General features: G+C 50.3%; 1 protein-coding gene across 2 annotated transcripts in view; it reads left to right on the top strand.

The window, feature by feature from the left end:
* Positions 1 to 14,475, top strand: part of PIK3R5 (phosphoinositide-3-kinase regulatory subunit 5) — a 65,046-nt gene extending 50,571 nt beyond the window's left edge. For both annotated transcript variants that reach the window (XM_075579697.1, XM_075579698.1), the window contains 11 exons: positions 120 to 203; positions 454 to 1,198; positions 2,529 to 2,685; positions 4,112 to 4,231; positions 4,687 to 4,809; positions 5,274 to 5,367; positions 6,360 to 6,436; positions 7,306 to 7,399; positions 10,098 to 10,180; positions 10,521 to 10,633; positions 11,470 to 14,475. In XM_075579697.1, the coding sequence (XP_075435812.1) occupies positions 120 to 203; positions 454 to 1,198; positions 2,529 to 2,685; positions 4,112 to 4,231; positions 4,687 to 4,809; positions 5,274 to 5,367; positions 6,360 to 6,436; positions 7,306 to 7,399; positions 10,098 to 10,180; positions 10,521 to 10,633; positions 11,470 to 11,617 (1,838 nt within the window). In that variant the 3' untranslated portion in view covers positions 11,618 to 14,475. The remainder of the gene's footprint in view (positions 1 to 119; positions 204 to 453; positions 1,199 to 2,528; positions 2,686 to 4,111; positions 4,232 to 4,686; positions 4,810 to 5,273; positions 5,368 to 6,359; positions 6,437 to 7,305; positions 7,400 to 10,097; positions 10,181 to 10,520; positions 10,634 to 11,469) is intronic.

Consider the following 14,475-nt stretch of genomic DNA (forward strand, 5'->3'; position numbering starts at 1 on the left):
GCTGGCAGGATCTGCCATGCATCGCAGAGTTCAGCATCTGTATTAGGTATTTTCTTTGCACACCAAGATGTTTATACCTTTGTATGTTTTTTACCCCCCTCCCCCCCCGCCACAAATAGGGACCAGTCCGACATGCAAATTCCAAACCATCCCTCTGCCGGTGGCCAAATGTTACACTTACAGCTGGGATCAGGACAATTTTGGTAAGAGAGGAGAACTTGAAACATTGTCGGTAATGGAGAGCCTTCCATTTGTGTGTGATCTACAGAGGGTCCGTAGAGTGAGGCTTCGGTGGGGAGGGGGGGGGGGGGGGGAAGCATTAATGTGGCTCAAACACTGCAGTGCATTATAGGAAATGTAGGATTGTGGTACCTTCTACATATGCCTTCTGAAAGTCACTGCTGTTACTATTCCTGATCTACTGCTAACCATCACCTGTGGCTGTTTTGGCAGATGTCCTAAACAACGTCCTTCTGAAGGAGTGTGAGACCTTGAAGCCGGTGTCTGTGTCTCTGGAGGATGACGTAAACGAGGTAGATGAAGATGCTGATGAGGATGAAGAAGAGGAAGAGGAGATTATTGGCTGTAGCCACCAGCGAGATTCGGTGTTCTCTACCCTATCCAAGGCTTATGTGTACTGGAACATGTCCAGTGATCAGAAGGAGCACTCTACCATTTCCGCACTTTCCAACCACTCGGTGACGTCCTTCGTGTCCAGCCTTTCTAGCTGTGTGGACAGCGGCTACATGGAGGACAGCGACGAGAGCTCCCAGGGGTCTCCAAGCAAAACTGACCAACGGGAGGAGAGTGTCAATCGCAAGTTCACTCAGAAGTTCTGCCAGCTCTTTAAATCCAGGAGCCATCTGACTAAGAGTAGGCGGAAATTTGCTCCCTGCACATCCCACCCTCTGCTCAGCCCGTTTCCATCTCCGCCCCAGACAGTCCCACTGCGCCGGGCAGGGAGCCTGTGCACTCCCCCGAAGAGAAGGATCCCAGCCAGGTCCAAGAGGTCCAAGTCACTCCCCCAGCAAGCCCTGGATTCACAGTTCATGGAGGTCCAGTTGAACCAGAAGGTGGCCTTTAAGAGAAGGCCATTCCTGAGCTGTGATGAGGACACCAAGACGTCCACACTGAGGGTTGTGGTCTTCGGCTCAGACCGTATTTCAGGAAAAGTAGCCAGAGCGTACAGCAACCTCAGGTGGGTGTTGAGGTGATCAACCCTCTTGTGGTGAGCTTGAGAATGGCAACTGGTTGGTTAAATGGCACACAGTGGCTAATCATCGTGCCAAGGGTATAAACACCGGTTTGGACTGAACCATTGGATTCCAGGGGGAATATGCTAGTGATGGCCCCAGCATCAGGTAGGCCCTCAAGGTCCAGACTGGCAAAGTCTCCCAGAATGACCTCCAAAATCTTGGCCAAGTGTCCACCTTTAGGTGTTTCTCGTCACATATTTTTTAATTATTGTAAGTTTCTTCAGTTCTATTATTTTGGTTTCGAATAGTTTTTCTGATTCTGTAGGTATCTTAGGCATAGTGTATGCTTTGTTATGGGTTATGAGAAGGTTTCTGGTTCTGTAGGTATCTTAGGCATAGTGTATGCTTTGTTATGGGTTATGAGAAAGTTTCTGGTTCTGTAGGTATCTTAGGCATAGTGTATGCTTTGTTATGGGTTATGAGAAGGTTTCTGGTTCTGTAGGTATCTTAGGCATAGTGTATGCTTTGTTATGGGTTATGAGAAGGTTTCTGATTATTCTGTGGGTTTTGTTTCCATCGTTTGGTAAAAATCCAAGACCAAGACTGAACAAAGCAAGTGTTGGTAAGACCAGAACCAAAACTAAAGCACTGACATTTTTACAACCAAAACACGAGTGACCGTGCCCATCCCTAGTATAGGTGTATGCAGGTATGAGTATAGGTGTATGCAGGTATGGGTATAGGCGTATGCAGGTATGAGTATAGGTGTATGCAGGTATGAGTATAGGTGTATGCAGGTATGAGTATAGGTGTATGCAGGTATGGGTGTAGGTGTATGCAGATATAGATGTATGCAGATATGGGTATAGGAGTATGCAGGTATAGGTATAGGAGTATGCAGGTATAGGTATATGCAGATGAGTATAGGTGTATGCAGGTATGGGTATAGGTGTATGCAGGTATGGGTATAGGTGTATGCAGGTATGGGTATAGGGTATGCAGGTATGGGTATAGGGTATGCAGGTATGGGTATAGGTGTATGAAGGTATGGGTATAGGTATAATGTAATGCAGGGGAGGACAACTTCTGTCTTCAAGGGCCACCAACAGGCCATGTTCTCAAGATTCCCTGCTTCAGCACTCTTTGACTGAGCCACTGATTTAGCCACCTGTGCTGAAGCAGGGAGCCACTAATTGAGCCACCTGTGCTGGAGCAAAGATATCCTGAAACCCTGACCGGTGGGTGGCCCTTGAGGACTGGAGTTGGCTGTCCTACAGTTTCCCGATAACGATGAATCCATTGCATTCCCCAACCCATGCTTCCTCATTTCAGGCGGCAGGAAAGTAATTGCCCTTTACTGACGAGGTTCTTCAAACTGCATTTTTACTACATCCCCGTCAAGAGGAACGGACCCGCACCGTGTGCATCACTGACAAGTTCCGACTCCCCCCTCAGGACCCCCAGCCAATCAGGAAAGGCTGCCCCAGAGGTGATGTCATTTAGCCATTTTTTCTTTTTCTTTTGGGGAGAAGGCTCAGTGAGTAAAGACACTGACTGGCAGTGAGTGTGAAGCAGGGGAGCCTGGGAGAAGGAGCGGCTCAGTGAGTAAAGACACTGACTGGCAGTGAGTGTGAAGCAGGGGAGCCTGGGAGAAGGAGCGGCTCAGTGAGTAAAGTCACTGACTGGCACTGAGTGTGAAGCAGGGGAACCTGGGAGAAGGAGCGGCTCAGTGAGTAGAGACACTGACTGGCACTGAGTGTGAAGCAGGGGAACCTGGTTCAATTCCCGGTGTCGGCTCCTTGTGACCTTGGGCAAGTCACTTTATCTCCCTGTGCCTCAGGTACCAAAAACATAGATTGTAAGTTCCACGGGGCAGGGACCGGTGCCTGCAAAATGTCTCTGTAAAGCGCTACCTAAAACTAGCAGCGCTATACAAGAACATGCTATTATTATTTAAGGCTGTAGGCAGAAGGATGAGGTCATAGAAGTGAAGAGGGGCCTGATCATGACATGGAAGGGCTACGGGTATGGGAAACTCGTGACATAAATGGAAGAATGTACAAGTCTGGATGACTATACAGAAACCAACGATGTCATAGGAGCTGATCATGCCATAGAATGGTTAGGATGTGTGGGGTTGTATACAGGGTGTGGTTCTGATGTATAGAACAAAAGACAAAAGCCTCAGTGCTACATCTAACTTGACATATTATAACGTTAAAAACGTATCTGTATGTCTTCTCATAAGCACGGGTCAAACTATTTTAAGCCTACAGCCACGTCACGGCATTGCCCATCTGTGGGTCCTAACTGCTGCCCCTGCTAGAAGCTCTCATGCCCTCTCTAACGAAAGGAGAGCCGTCTGTAATAGACTGGTCATTTACAGGTGCTTAGCAAGAACTGCCATTAAAAAGGTGGGATGAGTGAGCTTGGAAACAGGGAGGAGGGGGTCACTCACCTCCATGTTGTTTTACCAACTGAAATTAACAAGGATAAGGTCGTCCACTCACTCTGTGGCTGAGCACAAAATAGGAAAAGGGGCAGATAAAGGAGAGATCGGAATGATTATCCACTAGAAAACGAGCATTTTTACCCTGACGTACCGGGAATGGTATCTTCTAAAGCAGGGCTGGCCAGCTCCCGTTCTCAAGGACCACCATCAAGTCAAGTTTTCAGGATGTCCCTGCTTCAGCACAGGTGGTGCAGTCATTCTGACTGAGCCACCTGTGCTGAAGCAGGACTATTCTGAAAACCTGACCTGCTGGTGGCCTTTGATGACTGGCTTTGGCCACCTCTGCTCTAAAGGTTCCACTGACCTTGGAATATTATCTAAATTGGAAGGAGGTCGAGTTATACTGTAATGAAATGCCCTGACACACCTTGTGCTGACTGTCCCTGCTCTACGTCACCCCCAGGATCTCTCAGGAGCAGAAGAAAGCACTAACGATATCTCCCACTACATCGGCATGCTGGACCCCTGGTACAAACGCAACATCCTTGGACTGATGGATCTCTCCACCGCCGTTCTCTGCCAGGTGAGAGAAGGGTCCCAAACCATAGAACTCCCCCCCCCCTCCCGAGTCAGGTTTTATACAGTAGAAGCAATGTTTTAATGGTGAGGACTCTGTGTTTGAAGTGTTCGGCTGTTCGGGTTCAGGCAGGGGTGTCTGGAAATGACCCTTCGCTTGGCAGAAGAGTAATGAAGAGTCTCCAGTTGAGTTCCAAAGAACCCGGAAAAGAACCTGACGCCGTTATCTTGTGAGCCGAGTCTTTCGTCTACTCAAAATATTATGATCCTACGGGGCTCATTGTGTGTTGTTCAAAGCATCCTTTCGGACCATTTTGGTACTAAAAAACCCATTGACCCGTTGGGGATTTTTGGCCTAAACCGGTCCGCATGGCCACTTCACACAATATAGAATGTGCCCCTACACGAGGTATTGAGTAAGTCCTCCGAAGCTTACTTACTGAATCCCTGCTCACTTTGTAGACATCACCCAAGCCTGAGAATGAGTCGGCTGAAGCCTCCAAGATGCCCATCCTGGCTGACATGGTCTTGTATTACTGCCGATTCGCCACCCGCTCAATGCTCCTGCAGCTCTACCAGGCTGAGGTAAGAACACCCACACGGTCCCAAGAGGGTTTAATGGGCCACTGGACACGGCCCGAGCAGACGAAGCCGGCAGGAGAGCGACAGGGGTCACTAAACAGACCGGCAGCAGAGGAGGGGTGGGAAGAGAATGAGAGAAGGGAAGTATGGGAGGGTTGGACACAAGTGCAGCATAGATGGGGAGAGAGCCGAGGGAGAAGAAGGTGAAGGGATGTGTTTCACTCGCATTATTTGCCCATATTCTATCCTGCCGGTAAGACGCCCAGTGACACAGCTACTGGAAAGACCTTCATTAGTTGCCAAATTTCTCCCGGTTAAGCCAGCGGTTGAAGGCTACTCTGGGGGTGGGTAGGAAATTAAATGGTCATATATATATATCCTGAAAACCTGACCTGTGGTGGCCCTAGAGGACTGGAGTTGGCCATATGAAGTTACACTGGACCTCTCAGCCTGGACCTCTCTTCTAGATCACGTTTGAAGGTGGAGCGAAGCAGACGGAAGTGTTTATCCAGTGCCTGGAGCTGGGCCACTGTGCCACCATGAGAGCCATCAAAGCATCAGGTAGGCGTGGGACTCCATCCCATCCTAGGCTGTGGCTTCCCAGCAGCCTCACTCATATACACACGGATCGGAACTGCTCCATCCACTGCGCCACAGTATATAGCTAAATACGTGTCTACTTTTCCTCTTATAAGTGAAGGTCGCTAAGTTCAATTCTTTGGCCAAAGCATTGCAAGCCTGCGACCCCATCACTGTGCCCCACCTTTGGCAAGGCCTAGCACTACCTGCTCAGGTGTTGTGTTGCACCTGTGAAGGGCCCGTCTATTAAGACTTCCTCCTCCATGAGAGAGATAACGAGAACATTTGTAAGTAGTCTTTATTAGGGCAAGGCGGTTGCCTTGGGCCACGCTCCTTTGGGGGGGCCCTGCGCGCTCTCCTCTCCCTTCTCCGGCCGGCCCCGGGATCCAAGTTCTGCCCGACAGGAGTGGGGAGAGCGGAGCATAGTGTGAGATTATAATCTGATTAGTGATTAGATGTCAGTCCGGATCATTGTAACATAGACTGTCCGCACAAGGCTCCTATGCATGAATTGCATCTTACGGGGGGGACCTGGTTACCCAGATTTTCACCGGTGCGCTTCAGCTTTCAACGCTACCAAGCATATCTTCTTACCATGAAGCAAAGGTTACAAATGCTAGAGAAGGTGATAAATGGGTGAGTGCTTTGGCTGCATTGCAACTCCAACAAGTGTTGCTTAGCAGGACTGCACCTTTAGGAGGGAGGATGGAATAAATCCCCTGGTATAAATCGTGTAAGATGTACAGGTGACCAACAACCTACCTGCTCATAAAGAACTGAAGCCATGTGGTTGCTCACTGGTGCACTGCAGAAGTTGGGTTACCGCAACATGATATATTAGTTAAAGGTGGGCTCCTACACATGCAGCTTATTGCCAGAAGGGAAAGCCCGGAATGAACTCGTCCCATAGCCGCCACCGCTGATCTCCCCCCCTTTTTAAAGCGAGTGCCTCATACAGGGCTTTCTGTCCGCAGGTCCTGGCTGTAAGAGGCTGGGGATTGATGGGGACAGAGAAGCTATACCATTTACACTACAAATCGTCTACAGCAAGGTAAGAAGCGGGGGTGTTCTGTAACGTGAGGGGGGTGTGGGCCGGAGTATAATTATCCCTTTTTGGTGTCCACGAATCAACATGTTGCCCAAGGGTGTCCCAGTCCCCTATCAGAGTTTCCCGAGACCCTATCAGAGTTTCCCGAGACCCTATCAGAGCTTCCCGAGACCCTATCAGAGTTTCCCGAGACCCTATCAGAATTTCCCGAGACCCTATCAGTTTCCCGAGACCCTATCAGAGTTTCCCGAGACCCTATCAGAGTTTCCCGAGACCCTATCAGAGTTTCCCGAGACCCTATCAGAGTTTCCCGAGACCCTATCAGAGTTTCCGTAGGTTCTCGTGCACGTTGTGAAGGTTTCCCGCACGAGGTTCCATCGTTCATTCAGTTGACCATTTATTACAGTTTTGTGCAAGTTCCCAGAATGCTCCCATATGCAAAGCCAGTTCTTGAACAGAGGAGACCTCACCACCTTAAACCTTTTGCCCACCAGAGAGGCCAGCAACACTTTGCACATCCGGGAAGGGGTTAAGGCAGGGGTGGCCAACTCCAGTCCCCAAGGGCCACCAACAGGTTAGGTTGTCAGGATATCCCTGCTTCAGCACAGGTGGCTCAATCAGTCCCTGCTTCAGCACAGGTGACTCAATCGAAGTCGAAGACTGAGCCACCTATGCTGAAGCAGGGATATCCTGACAACCTAACATATTGGTGGCCCTTGAGTACTGGAGTTAGCCGCCCTGGATTAAGGGTCGTAGTAAGGTGTGCGGGACGGTGCAATGGCGAGGGACAACGCTGTACCGTATTACCGGTTGGCCTGGCCGAGCCTCTGCTAACATTTTGAGGTCCTGGCTTTTCCGTCTGCTCCCCCCAGTCACCGATCAGCGGCAGAAGTCGGTGGAGTAACGGGGAGAAGGTCTGCACCTCGGTGAACCTCAGCAAGGCCTGCAGGACGTACGAAGAGATGGGTACGTCGGCTCAGCGATTACCCCTTCCGCATGCGGGTGTTTGGAAAGGAGGTGTTTGTGTCGGGGTTTCCTATTCCCGGGTAACGGGGAGAGAAGGGGGAGGGACAGGTGGGAAGGATGCGGGTGGGAAGGATGCGGGTGGGAAGGATGCAGGTGGGAAGGATGCAGGTGGGAAGGATGCAGGTGGGAAGGATGCAGGTGGGAAGGATGCGGGTGGGAAGGATGCGGGTGGGAAGGATGCAGGTGGGAAGGATGCAGGTGGGAAGGATGCAGGTGGGAGGGATGCAGGTGGGAAGGACGCAGGTGGGAAGGATGCAGGTGGGAAGGACGCAGGTGGGAAGGATGCGGGTGGGAAGGATACAGGTGGGAAGGATGCAGGTGGGAAGGATGCAGGTGGAAGGATGCAGGTGGGAGGGACAGGTGGGAAGGATGCAGGTGGGAAGGATGCAGGTGGGAAGGATGCGGGTGGGAAGGATGCAGGTGGGAAGGATTCAGGTGGGAAGGATGCAGGTGGGAAGGATGCAGGTGGGAAGGATGCAGGTGGGAGGGATGCAGGTGGGAAGGACGCAGGTGGGAAGGATGCAGGTGGGAAGGACGCAGGTGGGAAGGATGCAGGTGGGAAGGATACAGGTGGGAAGGATGCAGGTGGGAAGGATGCAGGTGGAAGGATGCAGGTGGGAGGGACAGGTGGGAAGGATGCAGGTGGGAAGGATGCAGGTGGGAAGGATGCAGGTGGGAATGATGCAGGTGGGAAGGATTCAGGTGGGAGGGACAGGTGGGAAGGATGCAGGTGGGAAGGATGCAGGTGGGAAGGATGCAGGTGGGAAGGATGCAGGTGGGAGGGACAGGTGGGAAGGATGCAGGTGGGAAGGATGCAGGTGGGAAGGACGCAGGTGGGAAGGACGCAGGTGGGAAGGATGCAGGTGGGAAGGATGCAGGTGGGAAGGATGCATCTAGTGTTGTGCATTCTTATAACAGGATCTCAGTCCAGCGTCAGCAACTTATGTACTATATGCAGTCATACAGCTGCTCCCTCCTGCGCAGTGCGATGTGACGAAGCAAAGTGTACACAATCAAGCAATCATTCGCTATTCTACAACTAGCGCCGAACATTGTAGAATTAATTAATTAATTTATTTATAAACTGTTTACCAGGAAGTAATACATTGAGAGTTACCTCTCGTTTTCAAGTATGTCCTGGGCACAAAGTAAGACAAATAATACATGGTTACAAATAGAGTTACATTAAGTGATCAGGGTATACATTATATACAGACATTGCATGCACAGTTACAGATAATATATATTATGGGCGTATGTAACAGTTACAGACCAGATTAATATGTGAGACAGCCTTAGATTTTAAAGAATTTAGACTGGTGGTGGATGTGAGAGTCTCTGGTAGGTTGTTCCAGTTTTGGGGTGCACGGTAAGAGAAAGCAAGGCAGCAATACTACATCACCCCCTTTAATTTTTTTCTTTTTTTTAGATGTAAATTGTATGACGATGTATAATTCTCCTGTTATAGATCTGTAAAAATCCCAATTGTGTGCCTAACATAATGGCCGCTTTTCCGTTTTAATCAATCCAGCAGTCAGTGTAACTCAGCAGCTACAATGTATTCTTATATTACTAAGGTAACATTATCTATTGTTACAGTTTGCAGTTCAAACTGCTGGGAACATTGGCAACAAATTATCACAAACAGGAAAGTGTTGCAAAGATCTTGCACTGCTGGGGAGGTGGCTAAACCTGCGATAGAAATCAAAGGATGCTTTAAAGGAGCAATTCAAGCAATATCCTACATGTGTTTTTTTGTTCTGTAGCATTAGATAATACTTACTCCCTTTTTTAAATCTATTTTTTTTAAATTAAACTTTTAATGCCATTTTAATGAGTGTTAATACACAGAGCCTCCTTTGATTTCTATAGCAGGTTTAGCCACCTCCCCAGCAGTGCAAGATCTTTGTAACACTTTCCTGTTTGTAATCATTTGTTGCCAATGTTCCCAGCAGTTTGAGCTGCAAACTGTAACAATAGATAATGTTACTTTAGTAATATAAGAATACATTGTAGCTGCTGAGTTACACTGACTGACGGATTGATTTGAAACTGAAAGGCGGCCATTTAGTGAACCCTGGGAAACAGGATCTTTGCTGCTCGATCGCGGGAGAACCAATCGATCATCAGTTTGGGTCAGTAGTTTTCAATAAAGGTAATCACAGGCTGCAAATATTAAGGGGAAAAAAGATGTACTTTAAAAACATTTTAAGCTGCTGGGATTGCCTCTTTAAAATGTATTAAAAATGGCATTAAGAGTTGAATTTAACAAACAAATAAATAAAAACTGTCACTATTATCTAATACTACAGAACTGATTTATTATAAATATATGTATATACACACGAGTCTGAGAATATATATATGATTTCACATGTTTTGCTGCTTTAGACCTGCCCCAAAGTGCTTACAATCTAATTTTGTTGCCTGCGACACACGCAGACGATGTGACCTGGCTCCAGTTTGCATGGAGGTCACCTTAAACGAGGATCAGAAATGAAGCCAGCGCCCCACTGCGCACCTCCTTTCCCCATTACGCTGTGGCAGTTTGTACAGGGGCAGCGGGGGCGAGGATTGGGCTGCAGAGCTGACAGTCCGTTGCGTGCTGCGCCTCCCTTACCGATGTGTCATTCTTCAGATGCCAAAATGGAATGCCTGAACCTGACCATGAGGGAGGTGGTGAAACGGCAGAACTCAAAGACAAAGAAGAACTTCAACCAGGTGAGTGGGACAGCGGGGTCCCCAAAAAGGACCAGCCAGGGGTGTGACCCAAGAGAGGAAGCAAATTATGTAGGAGAAGCAACGGTCGCTCCCACAGGGGACGGTTCTGACTTCCATTGTCCTCAGCGGCCTCGCTTCACTCCAGGGCTCTGTAGAAAACAGGTGAACCCCTTAAAATATTCTTTTGGGGTTTGAGTTCCTTTCTGGTTTGGTTCCCCGTTGACTTTCATGGGACCCGCCTCTACAGTCATTTTGGTGTCCTCGTGGACGTCTGATGGTGGAGTTGGCGGCTGGCGGACGCTGGACGTTCATTCTGCGCCCTGTGTTTCCTCCTGAACAGATCAGCGTCTCCCAAATCAAAGTGGACAAAGCGCAGATCATCGCCCAGCACGGCTGCACCTTCCCCTTGTGCCTGGACCAAGACGAGCGCAAAATCCTCCAGCGGGTGATCAAGTGAGGAGACCACCGAGACCTCTCGGCTTTTTATTCTGAGACCACCGTGGTTTTCTTTCTTGGACAACCAGTTGACGTCTCGGCCATGCGCTGAAACGCCTGATCTCCCCGCCTCTGAGGCAGGGGCAGCCGACTCCAGTCCTCAAATGGTTCAGTCTTCGGCTGGGCCACTGATTGAGCCGCCTGTGCTGAAGCAGGGATATTCTGAAAAACTGACCTGTTGGTGGCCCTTGAGGACTGGAGTTGGCCGCCCCTGCTCGAAGGTCTTCAGGAAGACGAATATCCTCCTTTTAACACCTACCTGCTTCTGTATGCCCACTTATTGTACATTGTATTAACATAATAATTGCCCCAATCAAGGATTTGGTGATAACCAATCCCTAGAGCAGGGGTGCGCAAAGTCTTTTTTTCAACTCCCGACTCGCATCCTCCCCCCCCCCACCCTGCTCGTCGCTGGGTCACGTGACATCACGTTGCTATGGTAACGTGACGTCCCGTGAATGGCGCCGGGTTACCATGGCGACGCATCGCCGAAGACCAGGTAAGAGAAGCTGCAGACGCCTTGTGTGGTCCCCAAGGCAACTAATTGAAATGCCTTGGGGGAGAGCGCGGGACCTCTGTAGCGACCGCGCCCCCCACCCCCCACACCCTGGAAAATCTCCTGCCCCCTGGAGGGAGCGCCCCCCACTTAAACGGCGTATTATGTGACAGGTTGTCTCTATGCTGTTGTATTTTGCGACTGTCGTGTGACCATGCGCTGCCGTGTATGTCGTCCTTCGCTTACACCACGAAAGAGATTGAGAACATATTGAATGCGCTCCTTTCTCCCCGCGCAGGTGTGAAGTGTCCCCGTGCTACAAGCCGCAGAGCTGGGAATCCGCCAGGCTCGCCAGGCGGCCGGGGTCCCCGAAATTCCAGGGCGAGTCGGACTTCTGCTCCCTGCTCTGCTTGCCCGTGGCCACGTTCAGTGGAGCGTTGCCATAGCGGGACGAGGCGGAAGGCGGGCTCTGCCAGGGCCGGCCACGAGCTGCTTCGCGACGTCCCTTCTCTTGATGGGGTTTCCAGGACCTGGACCCTCGTGGTGTTAGCCTGTGACCATCATCACGGAAGACGGCCACCCCGCGAGGGTGAAACTGCCGAGAGATAGCACCGTGCCAACCTGTGTTACAGAATGTAAGTGGTCGGCGGACTTCCCCGATATACTGGGGTCCTGTACCAACGAAAGGAAAGCTGGATAGTACAGCACCAATGTTCCCAAGCAAGAACAAGTCCTGGGGCTTTGAACGGGATATTATTCTTTTATTGGGCACTCCAGGTGGAGGTTTTGATACGTCGAGCTGTATTCCATGGACCCCACAGAGCTTCCGCCAACAAGACCCCGATATGTGGGGTATCCAGATAATACCCATGCGACGATCTAAACAAGGGGAGATGTTTCTGCAATGGTCGTGGTGGTGATGAGGAGTTGGGGAGGCTACAGTGGAAGGACCACTTTGTGGTTAGGCCTTCGTCTGTAGTTGTACACCTCGAGGACACCAAAGTGGGCGACGGTTGCTAAACCAACTTGCTGTGCGCCATTAGGGGAGCAGGACTGTCACTCAACGGATTTAACTCATTGGAAGACAGCTTCATCATACCAACCCCCGCCACATGGACTTCGGTAGTCTCCTTCTAGAATGGAGTGAGTGTCTCCTGTCGGTCGGCAGCCTCGCTTGCTCTCAATATCAATGGCTTCAAAGACCTGAGTGGAGTTTTCTGCCGGTACTCCCTATGCTGTGAGGCATCTTCCTCACGCTGGGGAAGGTTTTAGCACCATTCATGTGAAGTCGGTGTTAACTGGACGCCCTTCAGGGAGCAGGACAGACGCCCGTTTTTTAATCGTGCCTAACGAACCGAAGGAGATTCCCATCTAACCGAAGCACGAGGCGAATGATTTCCGTAAGGGCGTCAACCATCTTTCTTATGCTAAGATTCACGCAGCTTGTAGCAGGAGCGCCATGGCGTTACCCACCCAGCGGGCTCCTCTTCATGGGTGGAGGGGGGAAAACGATCTGAAAGATATGCGCCCGAATAAAACCGAATGCCACTGACATTGTCCCAATGTAACCGCCTCAGGCGCTTTCGTGGCGTTGTCTGAATAGGTCAACGCTGAACGCTGGCGAGGGCGGCTTCTTGCCTAGTAATAAGGGTGTCTCATGGGTGCCACGGGGCGAGCAGGGCCGCCACACCCCCCTAACTGACTGACTGAGCCAGGGGTGGCCAACTCCAGCCCTCAAGGGCCACCAACAGGCCAGGTATTAAGGATATCCCTGCTTCAGCACAGGTGACTTAATCACTGGCTTCGACTGAGCCACTGATTGAGCCACCTGTGCTGAAGCAGAAGATATCCTTAAAACCTGACCTGTTGGTGGTGCTGGTGCGCTGGAGTTGGCCGCCCCGGCATTAACCTCTTGTTACCCTACCGAAGCTCAATCCACATCTGCATTGAATGTTTAATTCTTTTGTGAATGAGACAATCGGCTTGTTTTATATTAAAAAATAAATAAAATCTCACATGCCGATATCTCCTGGAGCTTTAGCGACAGAACCTCGCCCAATGCCGCGTTTTCCCGGGGGGGGGGGGGTCCTCTGATGGTCCCTGAAGTGCCCCTTGGGGCAGTTCTCAGCTTAAAATTCTGATTCACGTCAGTGGGGATTTTTGGGGCAAAAACAACTTAATTGAAGCATTTACAATCGCCCCTGCGGAGCGGCTCGGGGCTCATTCCTCAGTGTAATTGTAATGACGGCGTTCCCTTCTCCCCCAAACTATGCGCTGATAGAACTCTGAAATCTGTCTTCAATCACCGCTGGCGTCGGTAACCCCTTCCCTGCCGGAGAGGCCAACAGCGCAGGGAAGGCGTTAACTCTGCCTCCCCCTCCCCCACAGAATACCATACAAAGTTTAATTTGTATAATAATGTCAGTATTTTACCACCTGAGCCCGTCCTGCTCTTTACATTTTTTTTTAAAAACCACACAAAAAACCCCAAATTTTAAGTGTTAAAAATCATGATTTCCTTAATCTCTAGAATCTTTGGCCTGCGCTGGCTGGGCTCCGGGGAGAGCCCCATTAAACCTCTCCGGACGCGTAACATGTCAAGCGCTGCGTGTCTCCCGAATGGCCGGACAGATTTTTCAAACACGCACGGCGCTGAAAGGGTTAATTATGCGTCCGCTCTCCTCTTTATCCTCAATTGGATGGCACCTTAACTTGCGCTGATCGTGTCCTCGCGCCGGAGAATGAAACGGCGGCGCCGACTTTTAGCGGTAATATTTTTGTTTTTCGAGTGTCTGTATTTATTTCGGGGGTGGGCGGGGTTAACCCTTTGCTCGCCAGCGCCGCGTTGTACAAGCCGCTCTGGCAATGATTGGGGTTAACGCAAAAATCCCTTTCTTTTAGAGCAGCGGTGGCCAACTCCAGTCCTCAAGGGCCACCAACAGGTGTTCAGGATATCCCTGCTTCAGCACAGGTGGCCCAGTCAACGGCGGCATGACCTGTGCTGAAGCAGGGATATCCTTAAACCTGTTGGTGCCCCTTGAGAGCTGGAGTTGGCCGCCCCTGTGCTAGCATATTGTTTACGAATCTTTTTGGGGATGTTTAAATATGGCCGCCAGGGAGGGGGGGGGGGTGCCTAATGATTCCGCTAGGAATGAGCACGTTTCCGCGGCCGCCGTGGGCGCAGCAATAATAATGTACAAATGTTTGATAGCACGCTGTGTAATTTGGGGCGTCCAATGATTTTGTCCAGTTTCCCGGCGCCTGTTACAGGATATTTTAATTTAAAGAAAAAGATGATTGCAAT

The sequence above is a fragment of the Ascaphus truei genome, chromosome 22 (genome assembly GCF_040206685.1).
Source record: "Ascaphus truei isolate aAscTru1 chromosome 22, aAscTru1.hap1, whole genome shotgun sequence".
Classification (NCBI taxonomy): domain Eukaryota; kingdom Metazoa; phylum Chordata; class Amphibia; order Anura; family Ascaphidae; genus Ascaphus; species Ascaphus truei.